This window comes from Anser cygnoides, chromosome 33 (genome assembly GCF_040182565.1).
Source record: "Anser cygnoides isolate HZ-2024a breed goose chromosome 33, Taihu_goose_T2T_genome, whole genome shotgun sequence".
Taxonomy (NCBI): Eukaryota; Metazoa; Chordata; class Aves; order Anseriformes; family Anatidae; genus Anser; species Anser cygnoides.
Genome location: NC_089905.1, coordinates 3,368,724 through 3,391,304, shown reverse-complemented (window position 1 = coordinate 3,391,304; position 22,581 = coordinate 3,368,724). Strand labels below are relative to the sequence as shown.

The following is a 22,581-nucleotide window of genomic DNA, read 5'->3' as shown; positions in this document are numbered from 1 at the left end:
TTGGAATCCAGGAATGTGTCTAGATTAGAAATATAAAAGTCAAATTGCATCTTTTTCTGCCCATCTAATGTCTTTTTTTTTTTTTTTTTTACTTAGGTTCAAATTAGCCAGCTAATAAACATCCATTCATGCTAAATTATACCCATGTACTAAGCTGTGTGGATTACAGAGTTTTTGTATATGCTAACATTTAATTAAGTTTTATGCTTACATTGCCTGGATTTTGTTATCTCTTTATTTGTTTGAGAAAGATTTTATGTATGCTTTTCCTGTGAACTGACACAGCAGAAACGCATGCTTTTAGAAATCTTCTTCGTGTTCAGTACAGTTACGCATGTGTTGCCTACAATCAAACAGGGCACAGTCAGCAGCTAAAGTGATTTAATTTTTATTTGTACGCTCAATGTGCGTTAACAAATTCAACATACAAGATAGCATTACATAATGTCAAGTAGCTTATAGCATTATGCAGTTTCACACATGTTGAGTTAGGTTTTTTGCCTTTTTTTCTTTTTTTTTCACACAAAGTTGTAACTGTCCAAGTTAATTTTACAATAGAAGACACAAGGTAAAGAATAACCACATCTGGGAGATTTTACAGTGAGTCCACTGTCACTTACTGTCTATTTTACGTTTTAAAAAATATATATCTGCACATCTTCAGTTTCCTATTATTCCAGAAGTGTTGGAGCTACTTCTACCTGCCCGATAGCCTAAGTCTATTTACCCTGAGCATGTTTCCTTGACAAAGAAGTTCATCTTTCGTTTTCAGCTAAAAGAATCTTATAGAGATCATCTAGGCTTAAGCATGCTTTTCACACTGAAGGAAAAAAGGGAACGTTTTTTTTTGTTAGTGTGTTCTATTCAGGTGTTTGGAGCGGCATTGGAAAGCACAGTTCCGAGGAAAAGTTTCTAAACTTCAGCAACACAATTGCTTAGTGCAAAAACGAGGAGTGGAATAGATCTACACCAGTTTCCAAAGGAGAATTGTGGTTTGTGGCTGTAAGCCACCAATAGAGCATGAGCTAGAAAGCATTTAAGACAAAGATAAAATCTACTATAACCTCAGGCAGAAATCCTCATGATCAAGATCAAATAATCACTAACAAAAGTTCACGCTTCCATCTGCCATGCAAGACTGACAAATAGAGAGCTTCAGCTTCAATGCAACTTCTGTTGCTAAAAAGACACTCTGTCTAGAAGGAAGTTTCAATGAGTAACTCGTTATGAGTGAGAAAATTCAGTCTTCCAAAAATAATTTCTAAGGAAGAAATGCAAAGTATTGGCAACTAACAAAGTGCTGACTGTTCGCATGAAGAGCCATCCCAGCAGCAGTTGCTTTACACTGTGGTTGGAAAGAAAACTAAGACTTGCTCCATTATTCTACTTTCATATGTAAGAAGGTGGAAAGGATCATTTTTCCAACAGGGCTCTAAAATTAAGTAGTCAAGTCCTGTAAATGAGTTAAATGATCTTTTTTTTTTTTTTAATTATAGTACATTATTTACATTCCACAGGGCACAGAACAGACTGGCTGCCTGGAAGCAACTAAATGAATACTGAAAATTTGCAGTCTTCTACATGCCTCTTCGCAAGCTCCATTCTGCTTTATATTTCCATTGGAGACTTCAGAAATAATTTGAATTTCTACAGCTTGTTATGAATATTTACACTCAGCTTACCAGCAATGTTTACAATTCATTATTTGCTGCCAATTATTATCCTTTCCTGGCTTGAATGTAGTAAGAAGCCAAATCACGTCATTTGCCAAGTTATTACTCTGATATTTTAAAAAAATGTCAGGCTAGTGTGTTTACAGTGAGATCTAATGCAGCTCTTTCCAAACTTCACTCATATCTCTGGAATTTTATGAACTTCTGTTCAAAACTACTGACTATTCAGGGTTAATAGCCTAAAGTGCTGCAGGTTGTATTTATCAAGTAACATTTTTTTACATTTCAGAGGAGGTGATAGTAAGCGCATTCTAAGTCATATTCACAGTTTAAGAGCTAACTCAAGCTGCTTTGAAATCCTAAAAATTAACTTCTTGAAGAGTTTGTTCTGTAGTGACAGACTTTGCCCTATGTTACCCTTTTTTGAGAGCTGTCATATGTAATGCAAATTCACTCAGGTATGAATTTAAGAGAAGCTTGGTGAAGTTTTCACTTCAAAGCTCTTTTCCGCAAGCTATTTTCCGATCTCAGTGTTACGCCATTACAACAGAACTTACCAGTCACGTAGAATTCCAGATTTCATGTTTAAAATACTCAGCAAGAGTTTCCTTAAGAATCAGTGATGTCAGTTTTTGTTTTTCTCAGGCCCTTCATGCACAGACAGGGTAAAATAAAATGTAATATAGTGGAATTCCTCCAATTCCGATAGTCTGTAAGATCATGTCTGTGCTAATTTCCGTGTGGCAAATGCGAAGTGACCAGTTTGTTGGTGTCTGAATTTTAGATGCAAACCTTTGATGTAGCCTTACAGCTCCATAGCAAGTATATCACAACGTAAATCCTTTAATACCTGATAAATTAATTATTTTTTTCTCTGAAGGAAAGTGCCATTTTCCCCTGTATTTTCCTTTTGCATTAGTGCAGAATTCAAAACCACCTTTATATGGAAATGCAGTTGGTACTCCCAAACCAGTAAAGAAGAGAACTGCAAGAATCAATGGGCAGGCAAACTAACAAGAAACTAGAGGTTAAACAGCAGAATTCAGAACCTTTGGGAGAAGCCTAAAAAAGACAGGCCAGTTTTGGTGAATACCAGCAAAGACAGTTCGGCACAAACACAACTTCCATAGTGACAGATAATTGTATTAAAATCTGCAACTTGATATTGGTAGTTATACTAATTTCAGTTTGTATTAGGCATGCAATAGCGTGATTACACTGTTATATATATTTGTGGTATTTTTTTTTTAATTTAATGCTCTTTAGAATTTTAGTGCCCTGCAAAATCACATCACTAGAGAACCGATCAGCTGCTGCTGCTCACGAAAGTTTAGTTCTACAGCTAAAACAAAGTTTAAGTCTGTTCTATGAGTCAGCTGTTGCTGCCGCAACCTCTGCTAGTATTCGCTCAGGCTGTGCCATTTGGCCACTGGCTTTCTAGGATTCTCACACACCTCTCGCCAGTGTTCCACACCAGCTGCAGTGATGCTGTGCGCTCCCAAAATCAGCCGTCCCACCACTTCGTTTTTTGTGGTACGGTCAAAATCAATAACTAGAAATTCAATGCTGATGTCAGGAAGGAGATCGACAGGGATGTCATAAATGAAGGATTCATTGAAGACAGGATTCAAAGTGCACTTCTTCACGTGAGTCTTCTTTTTTGCTATACGCTTTCTTCCGTAATAAACGTTCACCTTAACGTAGGGATCTGCCAGAGAAGAGAGAAACAAACTAATAACACAGTCCAGTAATGCTCTTCGAGGTAATGGATATGGTTTAGCTTGCTGAACTTGAGCCAGCTACAAGTTAGTTGTGCAAGTCTAGGCTACTCACTTCACCTCCCACAGTAAGGGGGTATTGTTCACACATTTTTTCATTGCAGGGCAACCAGCTTGAAGTTACCACTTGACGTTCTTTACAAGTTTCAGCACCGTATGGGAAACTGGGGGAAGCAAATTGCATGTAAATTGTGGTAAGTAAGCCTAGAATTACCAAACAGGTAGCTTTTTGGTGAGGTCAGTGCCCAAGTGGTCAAAATGTTCACTTTGCAATGTCAGCTATAACAAAAAATATTTTTACCCAAGTTCAGGAAATAGTCCCAAAAAGTATCAAAATGGTTTTAAGATTTTGTAGATGGAAAACAGTTGTAGTGGAAGGTATTAAAACTGAGAAAAGTTGAAAATAATGCCGTCATTTTTCTACCATCATCGTTATTTTATCAGTCAGCTTGCTCTTTATGCAGATGTTTGTTTAGGATTAAAATTAAGACACCTGGCATCCAGTCCTTTTTCACATGTAGCGCAAGTTTTGAAGCTGGAAGCCACCTGCCCAGCTGACAAAATTAATTTTCACTTCTTAAAACTGAAACAATGAGCTCACTCAGAATAAATAGATATAAAAATATAAAAAGATCACATAAGGAAATGGTGATAGCCTTGCGAGATTCAGCAGGTATGAGAACAGTTACTAAAAAATGTATCCTGTAATTGGAGATCATACATGGGAAGCTTTTTTTTTTGAGAAAAAGTTAAGACCTATAATAGAGAATTAAGGCGAGTCTCCATTCTTTTTTCTGTCCACCTCAAAGAGCTGCAGAAACAGGACTACATTTGGTATCAGTCAGGTAATCACTACATCTCAAGTTGATTCCAGTCATTTTCCCGTAATTCTGAAAGAAACCTTTGCTAGGGGGATTCAAGAATCTGAGAAGCTGTGACTGCAGAATAGGAAAGCCACAACAGCTGCTCTTCTCTTCACACAGCAGAATTTCCCAACAACCAACCAAACAGAAATGTTTCTAATGTCACAGATCATTCCAAAGCTATCTCCTACTCTTTTCTTTCCTCACTCTCTTCTACCCTCCTATGCCAGGGGCAGGATTTGAGGGACGTGCAGTTCCCAGTGGACATAATGATTCTAAGGGAGATGATGACTGACGGCAGCATGGAGGCGCAGAGATTTGACTGGATTCGGAAAATGCTACCTGCATGAAACTAGATGGTGCCAGAAAGATGCAACTGTTAGTAACACATTAGGAAAGATTTGGTCTTGTTTGTATAACCCTCTGTTGATCTGTTCTGTCACTTAGTGATCCACCACCCTTAGAAAGAGTTGGAGAAAAAGCAGTCAATCAAAAGATGTTCAGACAAGACAGGTAAAAAGATCTGAAAGTGAACTGAACATCTAGTGACTTTTCCAGTGACTAGAAAAAATTCACTTCTAGTGAGGTTCTTCTCTCAAGGGTTGTTACTTATCAGAAGGCACAGCGTTTTTCTTCTGCAATACAATTCCCATCCAACAATGAGCAGCTACTCTCTTTCCCTTCTCCCCCGACCCAGTTTGTATTTTGCTATACTTCTTTCACGTTACAAACGACAATGTGACATTTTGCTACAGCACCCCCAAACTGTGTAAGGGTGTCCAATACATCGGTCAACCTAAGAATTGCACTCTGCGTGTTCTTGTGTGACTCTGTGAAACAGAGTGCAAACACATTTAGAGCTGGAGAAAATAGCTTCTACCTGAGAGGCCAGTGATATCCATCTTTGGCAAATGTCTGGCTTTCAGCACCACAACAGTCATTCGCTGCGCCACAGGTTGATAAGACAGTGAGACTTGCAGCTCTCCTCTGCTAATGCATTTCTGTGAAAAAGAAACGGCAACAAGATGGTCTTATAAATACGGGCAAATGTTGGAGCTCACCAGAATTCTCCTTTCCCTACGCTAAATGCCTAAGAATTTGGAAAATTAGGTGCAGTCTATTTACGTACATTTTTAGCCTTACCCACATGAACTCTAGAAGGAGATGAAGTTGCATAAGGTAAATCATCCTGTGCTCTGCACCCTGTGCCTGCTGAGCAAAGTAAACATCGCTACAGCTTTTCCCCTTGAATTCTGTTTCCCTTAGGGTAAACCTGGTGGGCATACTTAGAGAAAAGAGCAGCTCTGGCTACAATCTGAGGTCTGCTTCTGGAAACAGCTGTGGGTTTTCGCAGCTTAAAGTTCATTGACTTTTGGTGTAGCTTAGATTGGAGAGTAGCTGAAGTTCTGTAGGCATACTTTGAAAGATTCAGCATCAATCCAGTCTGCAAAGGTAAAGGGTGAAGATAAAAGAAAAAAAAAAAACTATTCCATTAAACTTTCTGTACAACCTTTCAAAGAGTAACATTATTAAGATTATTAGTTTTGTTTTCCAGATGGTATTCATTAACTTTCATTGAGATGACACTGATTTAGATTAAGTTTATTTAGATTACGTTTACTTGCAATTGAGGAAAGCAGTATGGGTATGGGATTGCGTGGTGTCAGTAACAGTACTGATGGCAGAGCCACTGCAACAACTCGTACAGTTTATGCTCAAAGCTCTGACTTAGCATCTTGCACTGCCCCCATCACTGCCTCGTACTTTTAGCCCTGCAGTACAGTACAAATGGAAGAACTCTCCTGACTTCCACCAGGAAAATCACTACAATAAATGTGAGCTGTGCTCTGGTGATCGCCTAGGAGGACAATGTTTTTCAAATGCTCTTGCTGCGATTATTTGGAGAAAACCGTGCGTGTAAACTTAAAGAAAACGTTCGTTCTAACTGGGGTGGCATTGTTTTCTTTCAGTAGTTCCCATGTGTTTAATTTGAAGATAAATTTTTCGAAAGTAAGGAACGGCAGCCATTGCTGCGTATGCAAAATTATGGGATGTGAGTACACATAACTACATACAGTATATTGCTAATATGTTATTTCCTGGCCCAGGAGGAAATACTAAGAACTTTGGCTACCAGAATACAATGGACAAAGGGAGTACCTTTTTCCCTCCCTTTTAGGAAGGGAGCAATATTTAATAACCTTCTCATACTGTTGCCAGCTACTTAATAATATAGAAAATGACCCTGGTCTAGCACGCAAGTATTGGCCACAGGGACACTGGTTATCTAGTGCAGTTGTTTGGTCTGTTGCTTCTCAAAAGGCTTGTTATCTGCATGAAAAAGGAAAATGGGATAGTAAAAGTTTTACGATAACATTTTTTTCATCTTTTGAGGGAGGGAAAACAACGTGTGTAGCCTTGGTGGTGTATGTTGTCAGCATTTTGGGGTTCTTTCGTTCTAAACTAATTTAATGAAGTCACTTCCATGTAATTTGCATTAAATGGTCTGTCCGAAATTACTGGGAATGTTCATTTCGATGTGCATCTTTGCTGGCTTGGGTAAGTGTAATAATTTCCTGGGTTTTAAAAGCAATGCTATATTCCAGATTTTGAAACTTCCTGTAACACTGAAAATTATGTTCAGTAAAAGCTGTTTTGACACTCTGAAACTATGCAGATTTTCAAGAATGCACACCTGACACCAAGGTAAATCTATCTTTAATTACTAAGAAACATTAAATAATTTGCATCCTTGAGTAAATCCGTTTTTATTTAGCATGATCTTTTCCTCTATTTTTAATCTATTACTTCTAGAAATTCTAGCAGATATAGTCAATGCATTGAAAAGAATACAATAAAAGAACCTAAACCAGTTACTTGTTTTATCAGAATGTAAAGCATCCCAAGAATTTTAGAAAAGCAAACACCAGAACTCCATTTTTATTGTGATTCTTTTGGTTCATTTTGGGTTGCTGACAAAGTCTCCTTTAAATAACTTTACAAAAAAAAAAAAAAGTTTAATGCTGCATAAAGTAGAAGAAAACTTCAAGTAAAATACTGTCGCTCTAAGGCATGATGTGTTTTATAGAGCTCAGCAACAATTTTCGGCATGCTTTGGCAATAAGCGACCCCAAATGACATTTGCTATTGAACCTGGAGGACAGGCAGCAATAATAAACTAAGCAAAAAAACAAACCACACAAAAAACGCTTAAGTACCATGCCCCTGCAGCAGAGGAGGACCTGGGGTGCTGTTGGATGTAAAAGGGGCTGCAAACCGGCAGCACGCCCTCGCAACCCAGAAAGCCGACTGCACCCTGGGCAGCACCAAATGTGGTGAAGCAGCAGGGCGAGGGAGGGGGGCGTCCCCCTCTGCCCCGCTCTCATGAAGACCCCCACTGAAGGGCCGCGTCCGGCTCTGGGTCCCCAGCACAAGGCAGACGTGGGGCTGTTGGAGCGGGGCCAGAGGAGGCTGCGAGGTTGCTCAGGGGCTGCAGCACCTCTGCTGCGGAGATTCTATTTCCTGAGGATGGAAGACATCTTCATTAATGTAAGCCGTAATTTTTATACGGATTGTTTATCTTTCTAGTTTACAGCACGGGACACTAAGAATAGGATTCATTTCACCTGGATTTTAGATGTCTACATTTGACAAAACCATCTTAGACACACTTCATCCTCACGTGGCGAAAAAAAGAGGGTCGTTTAGGGTGGGATTTATCTGAGCTGTTTTAGATGTCTACTCCAGGCCAGCAAGAATCATACGTCAGAGTCTGATGACTATGCTGATGTTCTTCTACTGACTTACAGCCTACAGTAACAAATTTGGATGCAGACAATTACAAATGTAGGTGTCTAAAATGGTCAGATGAATTCCTCTTTAAGTGAGATTTGTCTTTGCAGAGCAGGATATAGTTACTGAGAACCTGCAATAAAACTTAGCACCCGTATCTCTAGCTGTCCCCCACAAACACAGTCTGTGAAAGAAGGCGGGCCACCAATGAATGCCCCTTTCTCACATTAGCTCCTCTATTTGCAGATGGGGACTGTACTTTTTTCTTAGCTTCATTGATTATAACATTCCTCATTTGCATGACTCTGTAATGTCTCTGCGTTATCAAACCTCCATAACCACACAGCAAAGAGCTGCTGAACTAAAAGAGCACAGCCATGTATTATTAAAATAACATGCATCTGTGGAAAAATGGGTTTCATGCCTAAGAATTCCTGCTCACTAGATCACACAGGCTCCCGAATCAAAAGAACTGGGATCAAATATAATGCAAGCAGTCTCAAGTCACACCACATGAAGTCACTTACTTGTATGTTCCTTTTGAGAATCTCCCTGGTCAGCTGAACCTTCCCAGTGCTGGGATCCACTCCCGCAAGGGGCACCATGACTTCTCCAACCACATCATCTCGAGAAAAGCGATCAAAGCTCAACACCAGGAAGTGAAGCACCAAATCCTGGAGCTGGCTGTAGGGGATCCCGTAGAAGGTGAAGGTTTCATCAAAGACTGGGTCCAGCGTCTTGCGAAGGACACGAGTCTTCACTCGATGCCTTTTGTCTGGAAGAATTGTCATCTTGATGTATGGGTCGGAGCTCTGAGTGTGTTCATCCATAACTGGCAGCCCATGAGCCTCCTGAATGGTAACTACCAGTGCTTTTTTGGGAAAGTTGTAGTCCACTGAGAAAGTCAGTTCTCCCAACATGACATCATCCCCTGGAGAAGACGGGGAGGAGGTTTTACTTCCTCCCGGAGTGAGGCTTTGATCTGGACTTAGTTCATCTCCATAATCTACTTTTATTGGAAGCTGATCAATGTGGGGAGCTGCATTTGGCCCATCTGAAGCTTTATCAGACCCTATTAAACCAGATTCAGCAGCATCCACCAAAAGGTTTCCCCTTCCAGTCTCCTTAGGAGTGCCGTTCTTGTCTCTCCGGATTCGGTTAATTTTCTTCTTGTTACTCAAGGTCTCCGGATAGATACTGATGCCTTTCAACATGTGAATGAACTTATACGGTGGGGTTTTGTGCTTTTTTTCTGCTTGCTGGTGACAGCATGTCCACACAAAAACTGTTACTGAGACAGAAACCACAAGGACAGTAGCACCAATGAGGCCTGCCACAACTGGAGAGACATCTGTAGGGAAGACAAGGCAGTGAGGAGACAGCTCGTACCTTTGTGCTTGCCATAGCCCTACAGGAGCTGGCGCATCTGGATAGAAAATCTATCGGATGCTACTCAATAACCTTTGTATCAAAGCTTCCCCAGAGTAAAAAGTGACTTCCCGTAACTTCTGTGTTCCTGTGTGGGAGACATTTTGCACTCCTACTGCATGCCTGACTTATGTTTTACTCTCAGCTGATCTCCTGATCTTGCTAAAACCAATCTCCCGTTTTGCCAGCAGTAACATAGCTCCACACGAACAGAATTCCTTGATTTGCAGGAGGCTCTCTTTTTTGTTTAGTGCCCTGTTTAAAAACACTGCACAGTTCTATTTTAACAACAGGAAGGGAACGATAACTACAGACAAAACACTGGATCTGTTGTTATCCATTATGAACAATTTAAACCTTGGATAGATTACAATTATTTTTTTTTCTGGTGGGGGTGAATATGACCCTGAGCCGAGCTATATAAGAGAAAGGGACAGTGTGTGTATGTCCCTCTAACATGATGATGATTTCTATCACACTGGTGGATCGTTTTCCCCCACTTGTCATTCTGACCATTCCCACAGCCTCCTCTAGGAAAGTGGGTGGTACACGAATGAAGTGGTCGCATTGGTCTCGCCCAAAAGTTGAGGTTGCTCTCTAGCTGTTCCGCTGTGTTGCATTCAACATTTCTCTGCTTTTTCACCCCAGTATTGCTATTTACGTTCTTTCAGATTTTGATGAGCTGGCAGCTGCTGACAGAAGTCTTTCCACCCCACTGTTACCAAGACTCCTTTTAATGTGAAAAATCTAATGTTCAAAACCAACGGACAGAATATCCGGCATTTGTATTTCAGGATTATTTGATATTTTCTAGAGTATATCAGTTGGATTCTTCAGCAATGACAGGCCAGAATAAAAAGGCGCTGTATTAATTTCTAGCAACCATGCTAGTTACTTTCTATTTATAGCACTTGACTTTGGGGATGTATTATCAAACACAGAATGAAACCAGGAGTTTTGATTTCTCCAGTACATTATATTGACGTATTCAACAAATTCAGTCAAGGGCCACCAAGATAATTAAAGAGTTGGAGCAGATGGAGGATGGAGAACGGTGAGCAGACGGAAGATGAGGATGGATTGAAAGAGCTGGGTGTGCTCAGTCATAAAAGAGAAGGGAAAGGAAGAGATCTTTTTGCTGTCTTCACTTTCTTAGTGGGAAGACAGAGCTAGGCTCTTCTCAGACCCCCCCACAGCAAAGGGATGAAGAGCACCATACACAGACCGTAACACTGGGAAATCCAGGGAGAAATTAGAGGGAGGGAATTCAGAGTAAGGAGGGCCAAACACTGCAGAGGGGCTGACAGCCTGTGGAGACTGTGCACTGGAGATGCTCAAATGGGCCTCAGCAACCTGATTTCTCTCTTCCAATGGACAGACGTTAAATTAAGAGCCTAGCGCACACAGCAATGGCAAAACCCACCAAGCAACCACAGCACCTTATCTTCATCAGCGCTCCTACCGGTGACATCGTGCTATCAATACTGAACGATTTCTGGCCCGATTACTGCAGAGACAATCCCTCCTTTCGTGGCAGCAGATTATTCCACGGCTAATCAAAAGAAGACCAACGCAGGCAGATGATTGCACTGAGGCGCTCGCACGCTAGCTGTGGGTAGTATAAGCTGGGAGAGAAGGAAGGGTGCCTCTGAGCCCAGACACTCCTCCTCCAGTATTGCACAGCGCTGAAGGCATTTTGCAAACATCTTTACTGCAGTTGCCATAGAACTGCTCCCTCTCTGAAGCAACTCCCTTCCTTCCCTACACACAGTATTCAAATTTGTTTTTAATTCTTGCAACATTCCTATTTTCTGCTGGACAGATGCCTTCTGCAAGACTTTCCTTGACCCCCTTAAAACTGAGAAGGAGTAAGTAGGAGTTAGAAATTAAATTAATCTAAAAAATAAACAAGCCGCTGATTCTGAGGTGTATACCTTTCTGTATAGTCTAAACATCTGAAGTTCAAAAAGTTACTTGTCACTAAAAGCAATGTTTTTATATTACTGTACTACTTTGGTAATCAAGGTATTGCTATCATTATTATTGTGTTATTGCTTTAATAATTATTGAAGCAAATTTTTTTTGAGGAAAACAAAACCAACTAGCCCTGTCTTTTTCTTTACAAGTTTTCCAAATTGTTTCCACAGTAGAATAGAAAACAAAAAAATCACTGCCATGACAATAGCTAAATGCAACAGCCGGTACAAAAGATAAACTCGTCTGATTTTCTTAATTTCATTCTGTACCATAAGCAACAGAAAATAATCTTCCAAACTCATACTTGAAACTGCAAAGAGCACCTGAATTTTTTATCTTCTCTGTTCTTTCTATATTATTTTTCATTCAGGTTACTAGTCCAGAGGACAAGACTGGCAGACTATAACCTGATTATCTGATAAACTGAGGGAAAACTGTGATTTTCAAGTAACAATACGCCTCCTTTTTGCAGAATTAGGAGAATCACTTTTGATTAGATAGAAGTCTTCCCTTACTGAAGCTGGATATCTTTCACATGGTGACCAACTCCACAGATAAATCTGTCTTAGGACCTACTGCCAAGCACAGTCATGGGACTGGAATAACTAAAGCAAGAGGTATTGACAACATTAACAAAACAGTAATACGCATATCTTTATTTTGTTATTTAATGTTCCTTGAAATGAGGCAAGTGGTCTTTAACAGCCAATTTGAATACAGTACAATTCAGCCATATGCAGATATGAAAAGCTTCAGTGCACAAGCAAAAAAAGACAAGTGCTGAAACTCCTTTCTTGTCCTGATCTCATTTTTTTGTGGGTTTTGTTTCTAGTGTGTCCTCAAAGAATCAGCTCTTGTACCTTTTATTTCCTGATACACAATCTTAGAAGAAGCAACCAGCAGTCACACTAGGAAGTGTCAGCTGAGTCTTTGCGATTTGTCTTCCATCAAAATGTCTGAACTCCTGAATTTGGCTCCTATAATGCCTTGTGGCAAAGAGTTCCTCAGCTTAATTATGTGGCCTGAAAAATCAACTGCTTTAATTTTGAGTCCACCTCACCTCACTTTGTTTGATGCCTGTTATTGTATTGAAAGAAAGAGTAAGAAATGATCATTCCCTACTTGCTCTGTGCTTCTTGTGGCACCTCTCTTTTCCTGGCTGAAGACTCCTACTTTACGTAATCTTTCCATACATTCATGAATTCTGTTTCCATAATTCCTTACAGTTTTAAGCTGCACAGATACAAAGCTACCTAAAAAATACTTTAGTGAAGCTTTTGCAAGTTTCTGCACAGAATAGTGTTTTGAATGTCCATTTTAAATAACACAGCAGCCTATTTTGTCTCCTCTCAAAAAGAACTTTTTTTATTCAAAATTTGTAAAAGAGAGCTTTGTTCTGATGCGATGCTAATATTTAACTGAATTACAAACTAACTTTTTGGGATATGGAATGATGTTTTCAATTAATGAAAAATCATTGAAAACTTCTTGTTAATACTGGTGTTTGCTGATCATACCCTAATGGCCACTGGTGGCCAGCAGTTGAATTATGACAGTACGAGGCTCTCAGGTTCCAGGAAAGACACAAAAGGTAAATGCGTATATTAGATAAATGGTATAGTATGGATTATTATTATAAAGCGTTTCAGAATTTAAAGGAAATGCGGTGACCGTGCTTTAATTCGTGGGCCTTACAGTTGGAAGGGAAGGTCAGTCAGTCGCTGGAGGACAGAAAGAGGCAGCAATTTGAATTTGCAAGGCTGGAGAAACCAACCTGACGTGCACCCCAACTGCCCTATTACCAGGCCCTGTGGGGACAGCATAGGCCCCTTAGAGGTCTGCCGGCGCTCAGGAAGACGGTGCTGCCGGCGGCCCGGCCGACGAGAACACCTCCCGTAGGCACGCCGGGGCCCGACCGCGGCCGTGCAGGGGCACTTCGGGGCCGTCTCGCCTGCGATGATTTAGCAGGGCTGCCCGACCCCCTTCCTCGTCGCCGCCGCCGCTCCCCACAGCCCCAGGGGGCCTCGCTCGGCCGGAGGCTGCCGCCGCCCCCGCCTCGGGGACCCCCCCGCGCCGTCCCCGCCACTCCCACCCCCCCCCCCCCCCCCCCCCCGCGGGCACCGCCTTGACGGGCCCGCAGCCGCTCCCGCGGCCCCCGGCGGCCCGCGGGGAAGCGCAGACAAAGGCTGGGGCGCGGCCGGGCCCCGGCATCGCGGTACCGGCGGCCGGGCCGAGCCGCGGGGCTCCCGCTCCTCCCACCCGGGCTCTTCCAGCTCCGTTGGCATCCTCTCGGCGGCGGGGGCGAGCCCCGGCTGCCGGTGGGTGTTGGCTGCTGCCGGGGCCGTCGCTGTGAGGCGGGGGGGGGGGGGGGTGGCGGTGGCACCAGGCAGGGCCTGGCTCAGCACTGGCGGAGTGGGGGGGGGGGGGGGCGGGGGTGGAATCGGTGGACCGGGGCCCTCCGCGCGGCCCGGCCCCACTCACCGAAGCTGGGGTGGACGGTGGTGATCTCCGCCATGGTCCGGGATAAGCCGGAGCAACCGAAATGCGGAACCCGGTGCGGAGGCGCCGCGGTACCGGCCCCCGCCCGGAGGATGCTCCTCGCCCGGGATGCAGGAGCTGCCGACTGGTCCCGATGCAGCGCACGCCCCGCCCGGCCCCGCCTCCCCCCCCCCCCCCTTCCCCGCACCGCCTCGCCCCGCCCCGGAGCCGCCCGGCGGTGACTCGGCAAGTGGCGGCGCTCCGGGCGCCGAGCCGGGCGGGCGGTGGCGGCGGGGACGGGGCGCGGGCAGAGGCGAGGCCCCGGGGGCAGCGGTGCGGGGTCTGCGGAAGGCGGCGTTTCCGCTCCCGGGACAGAAGGGGCCGCTTCCGAGCGTGCTGCAGCGCTCGGGAGCTGCGGCTCCGTTCTCCCCACAAGGCGCAGCCCCGCGAGGCGGGGGCGAGGCTCAGGCGGGGAGCGAGGCTCTGTCACCACGCAGCCGCCCCGTAAAGATGGCGGCGCTCCTCATCACCCCCACTTCCCCCCCCCCCCCCGACGCCTGCAGTCCCCCGCGGTCGTCACGGCGGGGCTGGCGACCCGCGCTCCGCCAACATGGCGGCCGCTCCCTCAGCGCCCCAACATGGCGGCGCGGCGCCTGCGCGCGGCCCCGCCGGGCGCTTCCGCTTCCTGAGCGGAGCGGGACGGGACGGGACGGGACGGGACGGCGGGGTCCGGCCGGCGGCCCCGCGGCCAGCCGCTTTCCTGTCTTCTAGGTGGGCGCCGAGATGTCGCTCTCGCTGAAAATGTTGCCCTGCAAGAAGAGGAGAGCGGCGGTCGCGGGGCTGCAGAGCCCGCGGGAGCGGGGCGGCGCCGGGGAGGACGGGGAGCAGCCCGGAGGCGTCTCGGTGGCGGGCGCTGTCGACGGCAGCTCCCCCGTGAAACCGGCGGCGGGCCGGGCCGCCGGGCTGCCCCCGGGCCCGGGCTCGTGGAGGGGACCCGGGGAGGCTTTCCTCAAGAGTGGAAAGAGGCTCCCCGCGAAGGCGGCCCCGGGTTCCGGTCAGGAAAGCGCCGACGGCCGCCCGGGCGCGAAGGATCCGTGCTCTGCCGCTGAGCTCGCCGAAGACATTAAAAACCTGGAAGGGGGCAGAGAAGGTAAATGTGTGCGTTGGGACCCCGCCGGTTCGGTCAGGTGTAAACACTCGAGGCAAGGGGCTTGTGCTGCCGGGGGGCTGCGAAGAGCTGCCCCGGGAGAGGGGGCGCTGAGGGAACCTCATCGGCGGCGTCGCCGTGAGGGTGAGGTGAGCCAGGGGAGGGGTTCGTGACCTCTGCTGTTTGGTTTTGTTCTCCCTTCCTTTTTTTTCTTTTTTTAATTGGTTCTGAAGTGGTACAGGTTAGAAGGCATTCCAACTTAAAATGTTTCTTTTTTTTTTTTTTTGCCCTCCCTCAAAATCTTAGGAAACAAATGGAGAACTTAAGCAGCACTGCCAAACACTTTTGAAGTAGCTTCTTTCAGATTTCTCAAGTACCCAATTGTACAGTCTTTACACGCATTTTCCTGGTCTAATCTTTGTGTTTAATCTTCTGTGGACCGTGTGTAGTGATCAGTCCTAATGATAACTTTCATAAAAATAATATTCTATTGCGTAAGGTATTTGACTTTCAGCTGGTCTTTACACAAGTCTTTGTAAATTCAAGCTTTGATCTGAAACAATTGTTTGGCATTTAGTTTTTCAGAAGAAGTGATTTGCTAGTGAGGTGTAAAGACTGGTAAAACTACAAGCTGCTTCTTCGAAAAGTCCCGTTTTTCATTTTTTTATCCACCCTTGTTTTCATTCTCAGAAGATGTAGTCTAGAGTGGCACTTGTGTGGGACTCTATTGTGACCCCTTAGGAGAACCATTGAAGCAGGACCTGTGTTAACAAAGTTACAAGTTTGCTGTGGAAAGAGGTGTTCTGGAAGTAAAAAGGCCCTGTTAAACCTTGCTTGCTCAGAGGTTTACTCGGTGAATCTCTGATGTGTGAACTTGTGTAAGAGGTGAGGTGTTCGTGATCAAAATGACACTCACTTTGTAGCTCAGATCTTCTTTGTCTGCTGACATAAGTGGTGGTCCTGTCTTCCCAAACTGCGTGTTGTATTCATCTTTTTCTTTTCCTGGCATACATCTTTGTCTCTGAGTTCGATGAGATTGGAAAATAGATTTAGCAAAAGAAAAAAAAAAGGGGGGGGGGGAGGTGGTGTATTTTCCTCTTCGTCTGGTTCAACCACCTGATCCGATTTAGTGCGTGACTACACAAATACCTGTGCGGGCACAAAACAGGAAATGCTGTGGGGTGGGAGAGCTGGTTTTGTTAGAAGACAAATTGTTTTCATACTGGTTGAACGTTTTCAAGAAACCTCAGGTTTCAGTTACTTTTTATATTCATTGTAAATGCATCAAACTACAGGCTGCAGCAAAAAAGGACAGTGCTTCCTTATTCGCTTGTGAGAAGCGTTGTCTCTGCTTGTTGTGCTGCTGTGATTTAGCTCACTGATTTGACTGAAAGCTGGGTTTGTGGTGGCATAGTGGTCAGTTTACAGTTGCTATCCAGGCCTGCCGAACTTCCAGAAATGTGCAGAATGGGAGTGGGAAGGGACATCTGTTGGACTTCTCAGCAGCAGTACAGTCTGAAATTAGCCCAGGGTAACAATGAAAGTGCATGCTAAGGTTGTAGTCCACTAGGCTGTTCTGACTGGGTGAAAGAGTGTTTGCCCCTAGCTGTTTATTCAACACGGAATGCAACCACACTTTAAAGAAATCACTATTTTTTGGTGGTTAGATCATTTGACAGGGATGGTTTTGAGCACAGCTGTGCAAAACTGATAATGCTGGTAGCGAGGCTGAAATAGCTGGAGGTAAGGATTGCTTCACCCAGATTTGTTTCTGGAGGATAGTAACATGGGACTGCTGCTGTTGAAGTGTTCAGTGTACCTGGATCTCTTTCACAACCTGGGTGAGGGAGCGTGACTTGTGCAGTTGGTTTAACAGATTTAAATGGATCAGGATGAATTTTTGTAATGTAGCAGCCTTTCAACTTTGCTCATCTGTGTCCGTATGGCGTATCGGACTACAACCTGGTGTATACTGTTTACAGGGAAAACTCCTAAACTGTATACAGAGGTGGAAGTAAATTTGCAGAGAGATCCATATCTGACTGACAACCAATCTGCAGCGCAGGAGTCTCCAGCGAGAAGTTCTTTGCAGCTGGCTGTTAGAAGTCCTACCATGATGAAGCCATTGAAGAACACCAGAACTGGTGAGTGTCTCCAGCAGACTGATGAAGAAAATGAGAGTTTGGGGCTGTTTGTTCCATTGGGTTAGCTTTGTGCAAGGAGCAGACCAGTGACCTGGTATGGTAGACAAGGAACATGGGATGTGTGTGTGCCATGTTAGGGGCTGTTCAAGTGCAGTGTGTTTTGAAGCTTTTATCATGTGTTCTGAAATTTCACTTTCATTATGTGTTCTGAATTCACAAAACCACTGGTATTCAAGTGAAACTTGCTGGAGTTGATCTCTGCGTTTTACAGTTACTAAAAAGTCTGTTTTCCGTCAGAGGAAGTTCTGATTCCTTTCCTTGAGTCAGCAAAACAGCACTGCTAGGGAAACATTTTAAGTCTTGCTGCATTGGGCATGTAGTTTTGCTGCTGTTTTAATCTTGACCGCATACGTAAAACAGCTCCTTCTGGAAAAGCGTAGAAGGGGTGCTGAGACTATTCTTCAAAATCAGTCCAATAGAGGTGTCAGATATGTAACCTTTGTTTGCTTGACTAGTATGACTTGCTCAGGTCCTACAGAACTTGAATCCTTTGTTCAAAAACACTGCTTCTAGCTCTTATGGCCGTTTCTGTTTGGAAGATTTCATTATTGGCTGTTGGCAAGCTGTAGTCACTTCAGAATCTACATAATTTTATTTTTTTTAAATTAAAAACTCATACTGTTTGAATGTGCTGGATGTGAATTATCTGAGTTTTTAGATTTTAATTTTCATTGTTAATTTTCAGAGGAGCAAGATGGAGAAGATATTGAGAGAAGAAAGAGGAGGAGGAAAGCAAACAAACGGAAAAGGGAAGGGAAAGGTCAAGAAGAGGAGGGCTCTCTGTCTTGTGACATCAAACTGGATGATACCCTTGATCGCACCTTAGAAGATGGTGCTAAGCAGCATAACCTGACGGTTGTCAATGTGCGAAACATCCTACATGTGAGTGCACTTAATACAGCAAATGTACAAGTTATGTACATACAAGTTACCTGGCTTTATGGGTGGGTATCGGTCCCTGACTTCAACTTATTGACAGGTGGGTCTGTTTTACTGTACCCTAATAGCAGTAGTAGGAGTGAACTAAATTCACTAAAGTGATTGAACTAAAATTCATGCTTTTGGTTCCAGGTTTATGTATATGTCAGTTGCGTATCTTTCAGTTTGTCCCATGAGCAGTGTCTGGAGAGAAATGCTATTTGTTTTCCCCAGGATAAAAAATTGTGCATTTCTTTTCTCCATCTAGTACTGTTCTAGTCCAGGTGATGTCAAATATTTTCATGTTATGCAATCCGTGTGGAAAACAAACTGGAGGCTGACATGACCCTTCTTTCAGGCAGATTCATCGGCTGGTTTTGTGCAAGTGCCATAAGTTAGTGTCTTTCTTTGTTATGTGGCACCATTGAAGGGCTGTAAACATCTCACAGGTGCCTACCTTCCCTGGAACCTCGTGGTGGCATTCCGAAAATGTAGTCACTGATACTAGGTCTCCTAGGCCTTCACATATATTTTTTTTTTCTTTTCAAATATCTCCAGTGTTCTCTGAAATGATACAGCACGATGTTTCAAAGAGCAGATCATTAGATACTTTCCCTAGAGTTAGACCCTTACTGTTTTGCAAGCTCATGGGACCTTAAGGATTTAAGTTTTCTGTTGCAGCTGTGTGTCTTATGTGGATGGGACCAGCACATCGTAAAATTGTAAATTGGCTGTGTGACAGGAGGGAAGGGAAGCTGGTGTGGACTTTTATTTACACCATTTTCTTTTCTCCTTCTGTCAGTTTCCTCCTTGGAGCGTTCACAGAGAATGCAGTGCAAATGTTTTTATCACTGCTGTGCTCACTTTATATTTTCTTGTCAGATCACTGAATAGTCTTTTTCACAGCATAATTGCAACATCTATTGAACATTCACTATTTCTCCATCATGGTTCCAACTGTTTTATTTCATCGTTAAGTCTGCTTCTTTTTAACAAACAGAATGTAAAGGAGACTTTTTTATTTGTGTGTTTCCTGCAGGAGGTGATCACAAATGAGCATGTGGTTGCCATGATGAAAGCAGCCATCAGTGAGACAGAAGATATACCTTTGTTTGTAAGTAAAAAACTTTTTTTCCACAGTTTTTGTCTATTCAAATGATGATTCCTTTACCAGTCTACCTTCTTGGTCTGTGTTATGATGTGGTAGGAGGAGAATAGGTAGTATAATTTACACTTCGCAACCAGACTTGGCACCTGCATGAAGTGAGTCGTGTCTGAGTGTAAATCATGAAACAGAATTATCAGGGGTTATTTTTTCATGTCACTGATGATGTCTTAAAGGTAATGAGCTCAAAAATGAGAAAAAGCTTCTAGTAAACAGTTGCTGGGGAAAAGGCTGCAGTTAAGAAAAATAGCTGAGCAGGTTGTGGTTTTCTGTTTCAAACTCTCAGGAACCCAAAATGACTCGTTCCAAACTGAAGGAAGTTGTGGAGAAAGGAGTGGTAAGTAGCTCATCTGCTTTCATTATCGCACCCTTCCCCTACCCTAATGGCTTTGATTGCTGGGATTTCTATTAAAAGTGTCATGCATGCTTTTTATACTCTTAAAATGATAAGGTGAGTTCTGTGCATATATTTTTTGATACAACAATGTAAAAAAAAAAAAATCATTTTAGATGAGCAGAATAGAACCAGGACAGAGTTAGAAGATGCAGTGAATTGACAGTGTCCATTATACTAAAGTTACTGTCTGTAGAGATCACATGGGTGGTTTAGAAAACATTTGTTCAAAGTCTGTTAAGCAGCTACTTTGGAGAATAAGATGTCAAGCTCAAGTACTCATCGCAGTCTACAACTTCCTCGCGAGGGGGCGTGGAGAGGCAGGTGACCTGTTCTCTGTTATCACCAGTGACAGGACCCGTGGGAACGGTGTTAAGCTGAGGTAGGGGAAGTTTAGGCTAGACATCAGGAAGAGGTTCTTCACCGAAAGGGTGGTTGCACACTGGAACAGGCTCCCTAGTGAAGTGGTCACTGCACCAAGCCTGTCTGAATTTAAGGAGAGATTGGACTGTGCGCTTAGTCACATGGTCTAAACTTTTGGGCAGACCTGTGCGGTGCCAGGAGTTGGACTTGATGATCCTTATGGGTCCCTTCCAACTCAGGATATTCTATGATTCTATGATACTTATTTGATAAAATTGGTTATCTAAGCCATACAAAAGCATGCTTTTCAGAGAGTTAAAATGTTTTTGCTATCTTTAGGTGATTCCAACATGGAATATTTCTCCAATTAAGAAGGCAAATGAGGTAAAGGTAAGTGAAAGAAATTGGAGTCAGTGCTAGAGACACCCTGCTTAGCAGTAAATCTTAATGGTGGGCTGGAACAGACTTGCCTCTGGCATGTTGGGAGTATCAGTGACCAGCATTGCGAATGGGTTATGCAGGGAAGGACAAGGCAGCTAAAGTAGAAGTGTGCAGAGAACCCAAAAGAGCTGCCTGCAGTGGAACCGCAGAACACGAAAGAATGATGACATGCCAGAGGAAGGGGTCTTTTCTTCTACTTGATCCAGCTCCCCATTTTGGTACTGCAGCAGCCTCTACCTGGATGAAATGCCTGATAGCGAATGCTGCTGCCCAGGTCTCATGCTGTGAGTTGCTCCTCCTTGAGATTGTTATACGTATTTTAGGACTGCCAGGAAATGTGGCTTGGATCTCAGTTTTTGGCCTGAGACCTGCCTGCTCCAAAAGACTTATAATATAGGTGTAGAGGGGATTCAGCAGCAGAGCAGGAATGAATGGCCATTCAAGTAAAAGAAACATGTCCTTGAGAAAGTGTCTGCTTATGTAATGTTTCCATTGTATAAATGATAAATCATTTGTTCTCATACCTTTTCATACCACTTAGTTTGCTTTACCAATCTTACTTTAGTAATATATTTGGTTTCTTCAGCCTCTTTCTGTAGTCTCCTTCCTTTGTGAGCTTCATTGTATTTCCTCAGCTGTTGCATATATTTGATCAGATAGTGTACCATTAGAGTGCAATGCTTTATCTTGCCAGTAAAAAGTTGTCACCTTTCTTCTGCTCTGTTGCAGCCTCCTCAGTTTGTGGACATTCCACTTGAGGAAGACGATTCATCTGATGAGGAATACCAGCCTGATGATGAGGATGAAGATGAGACTGCAGAAGAGGTAAATGTAACTTGTACAAAGATCTGTTCAGCATGGAGCTTGCACGTTTAAGGCCACAGAATGCTCTGTTTTAACACACGAATGATTGTAAATCACCCCAGAGTTTCTAGTAATCTTCCTTCAATGCTGTATTATTTGGGTAAAGAAGTGTCTTGTCTTGATTGAAGCATGATTGATTGAGTTCTGTATCTCTTACACTATAGAGTTTACTGGAAAGTGATGTAGAGAGCACTGCTTCTTCTCCTCGGGGAGCAAAACGATCTAGGACAAGGCGATCATCTGATGAAGAGGGAGGGACGCTCTGTGAGGTGAGCTTGCAAGAGAGTTTTTGTTTCTAAAGAAAGCAATCTTCAGTCATTATTCCTAAATTATTAATAAGAAAGCAAAAATATATACTGTTGGTTTAAGTTGTAGCGGCATTACAGGTGCTATGTAGATTTGGGGTACCACTGCAATGGTTCCTGCATAAGCAGTTAAGTTCATCCTTTGCAGAAAAAGCTTAGTCAAAAATAAATGCAAATCCGTAAAAAAAAAAAAAAAAAAAAAAAAAGGCACTACCAATGGAAACAATCTGCTTCTTTTTCAGATAATGTTTATTTTTCTGATTATTTTTGAGGGAGAAATGCTTTCTGTGCTTGGCTCAGGAGGACATGGTGATATTAATAAAAGCATAAAAGTATTTGTAGTGATTGTATGCACTATCAGATCAGTGGAAAGAATATGCGGTGTGATAGGAGCTGACAGGGAGTGAGTATCACCAGACAAGAATCAGAAAGCAACTGTGAGAACTGACCATTGGCATTGGAATCAGAGAAAGAAGAATAATGTACTGATATTTCCAAGTTTACTCACTGTGGGACTGTTTCGGGGAGGGTTGGGTGTGTGCCACAAATACTGGCATAACTAGAGATGATAAATCTGAATGCTGAAACTTTCCAGCATATGACCATTTCCAAATGTCTCCTTTCCTGAAAGTTCGTTAAATAGTGAATTTGTACTTTCTGAAAATCAAAGTGAACGTAATACGAATCATCCGTTTCCTTCTGTGAAGCATTTCTCTCATTTCTATTTTGCTAGCCTGTGGTCAAACTGAAAAAAAAAAAAAAAAAGGCTTATTCTGTCCTTGGAAATCTGC

At 43.4% G+C, this 22,581-nt stretch overlaps 2 protein-coding genes across 3 annotated transcripts in view; one reads left to right on the top strand and one right to left on the bottom strand.

Moving 5' to 3' along the window:
• Positions 1-372: 372 nt before the first annotated feature.
• Positions 373-14,193, bottom strand: SYT11 (synaptotagmin 11). Of its 2 annotated transcripts, none has more exons than XM_066985905.1 (4): positions 13,993-14,193; positions 8,634-9,457; positions 5,192-5,315; positions 373-3,381 (listed from the first exon to the last, which is right to left on the bottom strand). In XM_066985905.1, the coding sequence occupies exons 1-4, from the start codon at positions 14,024-14,026 to the stop codon at positions 3,071-3,073; spliced, it is 1,293 nt and encodes a 430-aa protein (XP_066842006.1). In that variant the 5' UTR covers positions 14,027-14,193; the 3' UTR covers positions 373-3,070. The 2 variants fall into 2 exon arrangements, with proteins under 2 accessions (XP_066842006.1, XP_066842007.1); XM_066985906.1 differs by having other exon boundaries at positions 5,195-5,315.
• Positions 14,194-14,615: 422 nt separating this feature from the next.
• Positions 14,616-22,581, top strand: part of LOC106048526 (GON-4-like protein) — a 30,514-nt gene continuing 22,548 nt past the window's right edge. The window contains exons 1-8 of the mRNA XM_013200469.3: positions 14,616-15,139; positions 17,119-17,280; positions 18,026-18,222; positions 19,298-19,372; positions 19,710-19,760; positions 20,520-20,570; positions 21,351-21,446; positions 21,650-21,754. Coding sequence (XP_013055923.3) covers positions 14,773-15,139; positions 17,119-17,280; positions 18,026-18,222; positions 19,298-19,372; positions 19,710-19,760; positions 20,520-20,570; positions 21,351-21,446; positions 21,650-21,754 — 1,104 coding nt within the window. The 5' untranslated portion in view covers positions 14,616-14,772. The remainder of the gene's footprint in view (positions 15,140-17,118; positions 17,281-18,025; positions 18,223-19,297; positions 19,373-19,709; positions 19,761-20,519; positions 20,571-21,350; positions 21,447-21,649; positions 21,755-22,581) is intronic.